Source organism: Squalius cephalus, assembly GCF_949319135.1.
Source record: "Squalius cephalus genome assembly, chromosome: 11".
Taxonomy (NCBI): domain Eukaryota; kingdom Metazoa; phylum Chordata; class Actinopteri; order Cypriniformes; family Leuciscidae; genus Squalius; species Squalius cephalus.
In genome coordinates this window covers 8,614,060-8,626,299 of record NC_137132.1, presented here as the reverse complement: position 1 = coordinate 8,626,299, position 12,240 = coordinate 8,614,060, and the positions used below count along the sequence as shown (strand labels likewise).

General features: G+C 41.9%; 1 protein-coding gene across 2 annotated transcripts; it reads right to left on the bottom strand.

Annotated features, from left to right (window-relative positions):
- Nucleotides 1-921: 921 nt before the first annotated feature.
- LOC307167572 (E3 ubiquitin/ISG15 ligase TRIM25-like) lies at nucleotides 922-6,052 on the bottom strand. 2 transcript variants are annotated; one of them, XM_079886779.1, is made up of 7 exons: nucleotides 5,900-6,052; nucleotides 4,834-5,432; nucleotides 4,529-4,624; nucleotides 4,032-4,265; nucleotides 3,746-3,899; nucleotides 3,582-3,641; nucleotides 922-3,431 (listed from the first exon to the last, which is right to left on the bottom strand). In XM_079886779.1, the coding sequence occupies exons 2-7, from the start codon at nucleotides 5,392-5,394 to the stop codon at nucleotides 2,872-2,874; spliced, it is 1,665 nt and encodes a 554-aa protein (XP_079742905.1). In that variant the 5' UTR covers nucleotides 5,395-5,432; nucleotides 5,900-6,052; the 3' UTR covers nucleotides 922-2,871. The 2 variants fall into 2 exon arrangements, with proteins under 2 accessions (XP_079742905.1, XP_079742906.1); XM_079886780.1 differs by having other exon boundaries at nucleotides 4,834-5,396; nucleotides 5,900-5,969.
- Nucleotides 6,053-12,240: the final 6,188 nt, after the last annotated feature.

The window sequence follows — 12,240 nt, the reverse complement described above, 5'->3', positions numbered from 1 at the left end:
TTTAGTATGTGAGGTTAAATTCTGTAATGTGATGTGGTCACTACTCGCTACTGTTGCTACCGAAAATGTGCCATCACGACCGAAACATGGATGTTTTGTCTAAAATAAAGTATACTGAATTCAAAATACAGCAAGTTTTATAATTTACACTTGAGATATTGCTAAAATTGTAATTGTTATTGATTTACCTGTGAAAACTTAGCAAAAAATATATTTACAAGGTAGATGTAAACAAAATATGAATAGGTCAAAATAAGCCTTCTTATTAAATTATTTATTATTATGTTTCGGTAGTGACAAATTTGGGGAGAGGAGAAATATTCCAAAACTAAAATATAATTAACTGCACAATTACTAGAAATGTGTACCTTGGATATTATACAATTTACATACATTCAAAATTTGTGGAAAAAGATAAAAAAAATTCAAGACATTTCCAATTCTTGACTTTGAACCAATTCTGTAGAATAGCCCATATATAGCAGACTCACCTCCGTTCATCGACAGTTTAACAGCATCTGTCCATCACCCCTTCTCCTCACTTTTAGTCCTAACTACTCTTACAACAACCAGGGGAATACTCTGAGTTCGGGCAAAAATTCAGAGCTCGGAGCCGTTCCCTCACACAGCACGCCAAATACGCATAACCTTTACTCCACTTAATTACATGTAAGTTTAAACTCGTGAAATAATCAAATCATTAATGAGTTCATGCTTGTTGTACAATGTCATTGGCATCAAAGCTTTAACATGTGATGCTTCTTGATTAACAGCAGGTTTTCATTCTGATGTTGTGGAGAAAAACAACAATCACACAATCTCACATAGATCACAAAATATTTCAACAGACACATTTCCATCAAATGATCTCTATAATGTAAAGAAAAAAGCATAATTTGATTTTCTCTTTATTTTATCATAACTGCACAATACATTATTAATTATACATTAAACCAAAGAAAAACAAATATAAAGATGAATCTTTTAAAGAAACATTGCTATGTTCTGACAAAAATTAAGATAATTTTACAAATTAGTCTCTTTTTGCCGTTTCTCAGCTTTTTGTCAACACCAAAATCAAAAATCAAACATAAATTTAGGTTTAAATATGTCAAACAGGTTTCAAGCATTTTAAGGCCTTTAAACACATGCGTAAATAGGTATTTAATATATGTTTTATTTAGCAAGCTTACAACCATCATACACGGAAAATACCATTCACAGCCAATACAGGCAATTTACTAAGGAAATATATGTTTTAAAGTTTTTTAACAGTTATCAAGGTTGAGCCAAAAAAGTAGGACTAGTCCACAAAAGTAGGTTTTTGATATAATCTCCAATATTTAACTAATAATTAGATTGACAGCAGTGGTCCTAGAGGCAAAGTTGCTCAAAATTAGGATCTCTATATGGTATGAATGCCATGGGCATGTGTGGAAAATTGTGTGATATAAAATCCTTTACACATGTGAAAAATGCGAAAGCACCCCAGGGGTCAATTTCTCATAGGCCATGAGTCAAACAGGCCCAGCGAGTTTCGTTAACCTTGTCTGACAGCAAATCGAACTTCATTTGCTGATGGCGGCTGTGTGTCAAGATACACGAATGTCCTCGCAGACAATCACAGCACCTTGGACAAAGCCACCGCATGCCAGTTTTCATGTCAATTGAACTGACTGTTGCACAGCTATATTTTTTCCATTTTTTTATTTCATTTTATAGCGCCACCGACTGGCCAGTCGCCACTTCTTTTTCACGCAACCACAGACCGAGCCCATAGCACATCACTGTACCGAGTTTGGTGAAATTATTTCATACTGTTCATGAGGGAAAGCCGTTTTAGTAAAAGTGGCCACACCCACTTCGAAATTGTTGGCGTTCCGTCGTGAACGTAAATCGAAATTTCAACTTTTTTCTATAATTACTGACACTCAGACTCTAGAGAATCTTTCTGCACTGGTTTGCGACCGGGCAAAAAAAAAACCTAGGACTAGTTCGCAAAAGTAGATTATTTGACAAATCCAAAATACCCGGAAATTTCGGGAGACAATCGAATCCGAGATGTGCGTTTTGTTTGTCTTGATCCAAGAATTCCAACTATATGAGAAACTTGAGCCTTAAACGAGTTAGGAATTACATATTTTTGATCGCTATAGCACCACCATCCAGCCGATTGGGGCGAGCCTTGGTGACGTTGTAGACGGGTTGAGTACTGCCATTTTTTAAAGTTTCATGTCTCTACGACTTACGGTTTGGTCTGCCCGATCACTTTTAGGGGAGAACGCTAATCCTTGGAAATTCTAACATTTACAACAGGGTTTCAGTGCTTCAACCCCTCATCAGGCCTCGTCCTGAAGTCAACTCAGTTATCCTAATTGTAAAGAAACTAAAGAAAGAAGGTCATACTAGCAGGCAGCAACTAAACAAACAAACTATCGGCTGCATTTAATAGATGTAATATAACATATTATGTGTGATGTAAAACAATTATTTTATCAACACCACGCTGTAAATAGTTTACTAGGTTCCACAGACAATTATTTTCCAAACCCTGACACTTTGTAGCTCAAGGATGAACTGCATCATGGATTTCGACATGGATTATTATGAGCTACAGTAAAGAAACCTTGCTGAAGATGAAAGCTTTCAGATGCCAAGATTACAGAATACACAAAATCAAAATCACTGTAATCTGATTTTGTAACATCTGATATTGAATTGAGAGTGTTTTCAAAGGTGCTTTAAATGTTGAATATTCATTGATGGTGTTTAAGTTTGTTCATCCAAACTTCAAATTACATTTTAATTTAAATATACCGGCATACATGTTTCAGAAGTTTAGCAATATCATTGTTATATTTTTTTTTTCTTTCAACTTTTTTGAATTTTTTTGCCTGTCTGAACTCTTCTCTGCTCTATGATCCTGACAAATGAACCTGTACTAGCCCCAAGCGCAGGGTATAAGGGTTCAGTGAAAGTGGTCTGGACTCTGTGAAGGAGAGTCATTGTGTCAGAGACGCTGTAGAAGGACAGAGTTCCTGCTCTGTGATCCAGATACACTCCTATTCTAGAGGAGCAGACACCAGGGATTGACACTTGGGCTTTATCATGAATGAAACTAACATTCTGTTGAGAGAGGGACAATCTCCAAGATTTTTGGTTGAAGCCAAGCCTACAGTCATCACTGTTTCCTTTACGTCCAATTCCTTTGTAACAAACTGCTACAGCCCAAATGTCCCCACTGCACTCGACCTCCCAGTAACAGCGACCGCACAAACCCTCTCGACACAAGACATTCCAATATCCATCAAATCGCTCTGGGTGATCAGGATATTGCTGATCTTTATCTGAATGTGTTGCTTTTTTGTTCCCTTCTGACAAGATGAGGTCTTTGTGTGCTGTGTTTGGATCCAGGTTAAGTTCACAGAAATCTGAGGAGAATGGATGCACACAAACAGAATTATAAACTTATTATTATTATAATTTTTCAATATAATTTTTTTATAATAATTTCACTTGACCGATATTTATCAATTATCGTGTACAGCCTATTTGTGTTTGTGAGCAATAGCTCAACTTACATTGCCAAAATGTATTTGGAGTCTTTGGTTCTGGAGTCTGTGCAACATGAACATTTGACACTGAAAACATGAGAAAAAACTCAACTGTAAACTCAATATGAGGTGTAATCATACATAGTATGAATGAAACATTTTATTACCATAGGAAATAAAAGCATTCAGACCTTCTCGGGATATTCTGGCTGTTTGCTGTTGACAGACGTCCTCCAAAACCTCCTTAAACGCTGAGATTGAAATGTCTTTAAAAGACAGATGAGTGTGTTGAGTGAAGCTGGGAACGTCTTCAAATGTGGGTAAAACACACACAGACTGACAGCTCTGAAATGAGAATATTTAAAAATTAAGTCCTAATTATTTTTAACCAGAAGAGATCTTTTCCAGAACATAAAACAAGCATGGCACAATAGTGTTTAATTTTATGGATAATTCTCAACATTTTTGCATCATTACCTTCAGAAACTGGATCTGATCATCATTAATCAGAAGTTTGTCAATCTCTGCTTGTGTTTTTCTGAGTTCTGTCAGCTCTTGATCCAGATGTTTGTGAAGTTCCTCTGCTCGATCTATCTCAGTCTTCTCCTGAGCTCTGATCTGCTCTTTAATCTCAGAGCGTTTCTTCTCAAGAGAGCAGATGAGCTCAGTGAAGACCTTCTCAATGTCCTCCATGGTCTCTAGTGCTAAACTCTGTCAGAGACACAAAGATCTGATCGTGGAGATCATAGTTCTGACTAAAAACAGTGCAGTAAATGAGTGGCTGTCACGCTCATAAAATGGACAGAAGTCTCAATAAGACTGTGAGTGTATGTCACGATTCTTATAGCAGTTTTTTAACCAATTTTTGGAACTCAAAATCCAGCGGTCATCATGTACCTTAATTGAATTTTTCAAATCTACTTTTTTTGCATGTCAAACAAACTTTAAAACTAAAGAACACATAAAGAACATACTTTAAGAAGCTTCACAGCTTCACTGAGTTCCTGCTGACCTCTCTCTCGCTCCTGGATCAGCTTCTGACACGACACCTTTATCTCCTTTAACTCTTTCTGAGGATGTTCATACAAAGTTAATATGTAAAAGAAAAATTGAGCAGCAAGTAGCAATAATCAGGGACCAATTCCTCAAAAATGCAATTTTGTTTATGCACAATAAAATGTAATGGCATCTTTATACTTTTCCGATTAGGGGATAGGATAAAAAAAAGTTAAACATATAAAACTATCAATTACAGATGAACATGAACATAAACATTTACCTTTTGATTTGTCCATTCGGATTCCAGCGAAACCACACGGTGGCCGTTATGACCATCAACCATACACAAACAACAAATGCATTGATGATCCTCCTGACAGTAAATCTCCAGAAGTTTCCCATGACTGAGACAGATGTTCTCCTGAATGTGTCTGGAAGCTTCGACTAGTTTGTGCTTCATAAACGCAGGAGATTGATAGTGAAGCTGCAGGTGAGTTTGACAGAAGGAGGCCAAGCACTGCAGACAGGACTTTACAGCTCTGTTCTTCTCTGTAGTGCAAACATCACACTCCACAGCAGCCGTTTGTAGGGACGTCTTCTGCAGCGTCTCCATCATCTCAGCTATCAGAGTGTTCTTCTTCAGTAGAGGTCTCTGACTGAAGCTCTCTCTGCATTGGGGACAGCGGTACGGCGGCCCCTGCTCCTTCTGGCCCCAGCAGTCAGTAATACAGCTCATACAGTAACTGTGTCCACAGGGAATCGTCACCGGCTCCTTCAGAGGATCCAAACAGACTGGACAGCTGAACTGATCCACATACGGACTCGCTGCAGATTCAGACATTTCTGTGCAGTGTTCAAAGATTAACAGATTCCCAGCTTCTGTAAAAAAATAGTTTGAGAGAAGACTAATCACAATTTTATTTTTTTTTAACTGAGGGGAAATAAATTCTGTTCTCTGCTGATCAACTGCAGGCTTTAAATGCTGTTGTCAATAGAGTTTAACTTGTATTTATGCAGAATAGTCTTGTTAGTCATGATCACCACAGAAATAGGTTTGTATTTTTAAACAATCTTCGAAATCATAAAGAGTAAAAGTATAGTTTTGAGGTATGTAATCAAGTATTTAAATTCAATAGTAACTCACTTAAGTTTTCATTAGACAACAAAATACAAATATAATTGTTTAGCAATTAAGTACAAAGCAAAATGTTTCATCAGGTCTGTTACAAGTTACAGGATTAGAAACTCTGTACACACACACACACACACACACAAACACATTTGCACGCGATTAAAAGCAGACAACATGATAAAGTCATAATCTTTGGATCTTATGAAGTCCTTACCTCGACAGAAATTCAACTCAAATACGATTTGCGTTAAAGCTTATAAAGCTTTTGACACAAAGAGCAGCGGTGTTGATCTATTACAGATGTTGAATCACTTGTGTAGAGGAGAAATAGCCTAAGTTTCATTTCTCTTGAATTCAAATACTTCCTGGTTCTCAGCGCGTAAACAAAATGGGCGTGTGTTCTGTGTGAGATAATGACAGAAAGAGGAATAAAATGTATATATTCCCCTGATCGACTGGTTAACATTATTAAACTGTAATTATTAAACTTAGACAGTTATATATAAAAAATGTGTTCTAGACTTAAAAAAAAAAAAAAAAAAAAGCCCACAATTGAAGATCATGAAGTAGGCTAGTTTATATCGTACTGGGATGACTATCTCTGCTCTTGGATTAAATTTATCTCAGCTGACATTTGATTTCTGCTGAATATGTCAAATATGTCTGATATCATTTTTGATGATTTAATGAAAAATAATAAATTAAATATTTAATGTAGTAAATATGTGTTTTGACAATTTATTTAAATAATTGAATAATGACAGACAAATTTAATTACAAAATCTCAAATAAATCTGAATGACACTAGTCTAAGTTGTACATAAACCTGTGTGTTTAGCTGAAGGAATGTCATAATAGTAATATAATCAGATTCTTAAGACAATGTTTCCTAAAACAGCAACATTTCCACTTTGAATTAACCAAAATATCACTGTTATTAACACAAATGCAACATTTCATTGAATTTTCTCTGTATTTTATCATAATTACAGATTACATTATTTATTAAATTTAGGGGGAGACTGAGGGCAATTGTAACCATTTTTACAGTTCCCTTAATAAGTTACAGACTACTTGAAATACACTAGTGATCTTTTGATACAAGAAACAAATATAGGTGCGCTAATTAATATTACAATTGGTAACACTAATAATTTCCATAAACAATGACATAATGATTTGCAAAAATTAAATTACACTGTTAAACTCTATAGTCTGATTCACAGTTGAATCTGTAACTGTCATGACGCACTGGAAAAAGGAAGCAAATGCAGGCGATCTCAAGAATGTATGTTTATTAAACACTTAAACACAGAAGTTCAGACTCAGGCAGATGGTGAGGGTCAGACGGCTGAAGCAGGGTGGCGCAGGGACTAGATGGTCGCGATGAATCCGGCGGTGAAACGGCGTGAAGGTGAAGACAGGATCCAGACACGAAGAACACACAGCACAGGACTCCAGGAAGAAACCAACTCACGGGAAACAGGAAACACAGCACAAACATCGACCAACGATCTGACAATGAGAGAAGAATTCAGTGAGTCTTTAAAGTAGGGATGTCCCGATCAGGTTTTTTTGCCCTCGAGTCCGAGTCATTTGATTTTGAGTATCTGCCGATACCGAGTCCCGATCCGATACTTAATACATAAAAAAAGAATAAAGAAGAGCGAAAAAACAGATCCAGGATGTTCCTTATTTTTTATTTAATTCACCTTATTTTAACATTCAACAACTCTGTTAACAAACAGAGCACTTCTGTGAGGTAGCTTGAACAATCAAGTAATAAATAAATTCTTCACTTTTGGACTTTAGTGCAACAGTAAATATAAAAAAAGTCTAATATATAAACAAATAGCACCTCAACTTAAAATACCCGGCAGGCATGTGAACAAATAAAAAATAAAAGTGCTACAGTGTTTGCAAAGCCAGTAATGTGCTTTTAGGAACTGCACTCCTAACTCTTACGCCGGTTTCACACTGCACTGTTAGCAGAGCGTGCAGCGCGTATTTTTTTTCGCCGCCCATGTTAACAGATTAAACCAGGCTTTAGAGCATTCACACCGCGCGCAGAGGCGGCGCGGCAGTGCGTAGCAGAGCAGAGCAGGAGTGCCGCGATCGTTTCGGCGTCGAGTCTATTTTTTGCTGCGCCGCTTTTGCTGAATTAAAGTGACAATACATTGATCATGGCCAAAATACACTGCAGTTTTATCCAAAAAGTGCATTGATGATATCTATTGTGTTTTAAACAGTCAATCAAATGACCAACAGCAATTTAAAAAGAAAACAAATGTCCAAAAACAAACTTGTTGCCATAACAATAAAATCAAAGATGAAACAAAAGTTATATAAATGAAATTATTAATAAAATAAGCTTCTTGACAAGTCTTTTCTCTTAAATGTATTTGAAAACGAAAAAAAGCAATGCCAACTTATCCATTATGGAGTACTCTGTCTGTAGCCTGCCCTACACAACCCGCGGTTCAGCCGCGCGTGACAAACGCTGCCAGTGTGAAAGCAAAACGCACGTGTCCTGCTCCTGCTCACCATACGCACTGCTCCTGCGCTGCTTACTAACGCGTGCAATGTGAAACCGGCGTAACTCTGTGCCACCGCATAAATATTGATGTGTTAAAAAATAATGAGAATATATATATCCGAGTCCTGATCGGGAGGTAACGTCCGATTCCGATCGAGTCTGAAAACATGTGATCGGGCCCGATTTCCGATCATGTGATCGGATCGGGACATCCCTACTTTAAAGGAACTGGAGATGAGTGGCAGCTGGCGCCGAGCTGATTACAGATGAGATGATTGACTGATAATTGATCCGGTGACACCCACACACACACGCACATGGCACACAGACAACAATAACAAATGCACGAGACAAGCAGGAAGCAGCGCTCTCATGAATCGTGACAGTACCCCCCCTCCTAGGGACGCCTCCTGGCGTCCCCAGACTCCCTTACCTGTCGATGGAATTCATCAATAAGGGAGTGATCTAGTATGTCTCTCGCAGGAACCCAACTTCTCGCCTCCGGACCGTAACCTTCCCAGTCCACCAAATACTGGAATCCTCGTCCCCTCCGCCTGGTGTCCAGAATACGGTTAACCGAATACGTCGGTTCCCCATCTACAAGACGCGGCGGTGGGGGAACCGGTACAGGCGGGTTAATTGCTGATCGAAACACAGGCTTAATTTTGGAGACATGGAACACGGGGTGTATCCTCCTGTACGCTGGAGGAAGGTTGAGGCGGACTGCCACCGGACTAATAATCTTGGTGACAGTGAACGGGCCAATGAATTTGGGTGCTAACTTATTCGAGACGGAACGGAGAGGAATGTTCTTAGTAGAAAGCCACACTTTTTGACCGACGACGTAAACGGGAGGCTTAGACCGGTGGCGATCGGCGTTAGCCTTAGTGCGCGCCCCCACCTGGAGTAGAGTCTCACGGGCTCTAGTCCAGGTGCGGTGGCACCTCTGGACAAAAGCGTGTGCGGAGGGAACCGCGACTTCGGATTCCAGACTGGGAAAAACAGGTGGCTGGTATCCTACACTAGCTTCAAACGGAGAAAGGCCCGTGGATGACACTGGTAACGTATTGTGGGCGTACTCCACCATAGACAGTTGTTGACACCAGGAAGTCGGATTCTTGGAAACCAAACACCGTAACATTCTCTCTAAATCCTGGTTGGCTCTCTCGGTCTGGCCATTGCTCTGAGGGTGAAACCCAGAGGACAGGCTAACAGTCGCGCCCAGTAATTTACAGAACTCTTGCCAGAATTTGGACACAAACTGGGGACCCCTGTCAGAGACCACGTCAATCGGAAGGCCATGTAAACGAAAGACGTGGTCTATGACGGCAACCGCTGTCTCCTTGGCTGACGGCAATTTGGGCAAGGGAATGAAATGAGCCGCCTTCGAGAACCGGTCCACCACGGTCAAAACAACCGTGTTGCCCTGGGAGGGCGGGAGGGCGGTAATAAAATCTAGAGCGATGTGGGACCAGGGTCTCGAAGGGACTGGCAGCGGTTGGAGTAACCCATCTGGCGCGCGATTGGAAGTCTTACCGGTGGCACATACCGAGCAAGCCAATACAAAATCGTGATTGTCGCGGGCCATCCGTGGCCACCAGAATCGCTGCTTAACCAAAAACCTCGTGCGATTGATTCCTGGGTGACAGGCTATGTTGGAACAATGACCCCACTGAATAACCTCAGACCGTAGTTCCTCCGGCACGAATAAACGGTTCGGTGGGCACCCGACCGGGGGCGTTACCCCTTCTAAGGTCTTCTTGACCTTCGATTCGACCTCCCATACGAGTGTGGAGACAAATAGACTCTCCGGTAAAATGCACTCGGGAGTAACCAGGCGTTCGGAACGATCAAAAAGACGCGATAAAGAATCGGGTTTAATATTCTTGGAACCCGGGCGGTACGAGAGAGTAAAATCAAAACGACCGAAAAAAAGTGCCCACCGAGCCTGCCTGGAGTTTAACCTTTTAGCAGTACGAATGTATTCCAGATTCTTATGATCGGTCCAGACAATAAAAGGTACCCCCGACCCTTCCAACCAGTGGCGCCACTCCTCCAACGCTAGTTTGACGGCCAACAACTCTCTGTTACCAATGTCATAATTACGTTCGGCAGGAGACAGACGGTGTGAAAAATACGCGCAAGGATGCATCCTATCGTCCGTGGGGGAACGCTGGGACAACACTGCTCCTACCCCCACCTCTGACGCGTCGACCTCCACCACGAACTGACGTGAGGAATCAGAGGCAATGAGAATTGGGGCCGAAACAAAGTGGTCCTTGAGTTTGGCAAACGCGGAGCCAGCCGCATCTGTCCACCTGAACGTAGTTCGGGAGGAGGTCAAGGCGGTCAGAGGTGCGGCTAGTTGGCTGAAATTACGGATGAAACGTCTGTAGAAGTTGGCGAATCCCAGAAACCTCTGCAGGGCCTTGCGGGAATCTGGAATTGGCCACTCTATCACAGCCTTAACCTTGTCAGGGTCCATGCGAATCCCCTCGGACGAGATAACGTACCCCAAAAATTGAACCGACTGTGCGTGGAATTCGCATTTCTCCGCCTTGACAAAAAGCCCATTCTCTAGCAACCGCTGAAGCACTCGTCGGACGTGCTGCACGTGTTCCTGGAGAGATGAAGAAAAAATCAATATGTCATCCAGGTAAACATATATGAACTGATCTACCATATCTCGCAGCACGTCGTTGACGAGTGCCTGGAAGACCGCTGGACTGTTGGAAAGCCCGAAGGGCATAACCAAATATTCAAAGTGTCCCCGGGGGGTATTAAAGGCGGTCTTCCATTCATCACCCTCCCTGATGCGGACCAAATGATAAGCATTGCGTAAATCCAGTTTCGTGAAGAGAGTCGCTCCCTGCAACCTCTCGAAGGCTGAAGACATCAACGGCAAAGGATAAGTATTCTTTACCGTGATGTTGTTCAGTCCCCGGTAATCAATGCAAGGTCGCAGGGATCCGTCCTTCTTCCCCACGAAAAAGAACCCCGCCCCTGCAGGAGAAGAGGAAGGGCGAATGAACTTGGTTGCCAGAGAATCAGAAATATATTTCTCCATGGCCTCCCTTTCTGGAGCAGAAAGTGAATACAACTTGCCCTTAGGCGGAGATTTACCTGGCAGTAGATCTATAGCACAGTCGTAGGGACGATGAGGAGGAAGAGAAGCAGCTCGAGACTTACTAAACACCTCCTTCAGGTCGTGGTACTCCTCGGGCACGGTTGACAAGTCCGCTGCTTTCTCCTGTAAGACAGACACGGAAACAGACGAACAGGCAGACAAAAGACAAGACTTATGACATTCAGTGCTCCACTCATTGATAGTTCTGTGTTGCCAGTCTATTTTGGGATTGTGTTGAGTGAGCCAGGGGTGTCCAAGTACTATGGGGGCCAGGGGGGAGTCCATGATGTAGAAGGTGATGGTTTCAGTGTGGTTTCCGGAGGTGGTGAGTGTGAGGGGAGCAGTGGACAGGGTGATAACGGGGAGGTCTTGGCCGTTGAGTGCGTGGACAGAGATGCGTTGGGTGAGTGGTTGTAGAGGAATGTGGTGTTTGATGGCGAAGTGATGATCCAGAAAATTACCTTCGGCCCCTGAGTCCAAGAGTGCATGACAGTGGTGTTGGTGATGCGACCATCTAAGTCTAACCGGGAGGAGAGTAGATGTCGCTGATGGTGTTCCTGAGGTCTTAGCAGCGGAGATCCCACCCGACAGTAGCCTCATAGTTACTGCCGGGCTGGGCCTTTTAACGGACACGTGTTCAGAAAATGTCCAGATCCTCCACAGTACAAACAAAGGCCCAGGGATCTCCGCCTCTCCTTCTCCTCCCGGGAAAGCCGAGCTCTTCCCACCTGCATGGGTTCGGTGTCGTGGATGGGGCTGACCGCGTCGGTGCCGCTGGACCTCGGGAAGTCGAGGAAGTGGACTGGACGTTCGGTTTGCGCGCGTCGACTCATCCGGCCAAGCCTGGAGTCCACCCGCAAAGCCAGCTCTATCAGACCATGGAGGGTCGTCG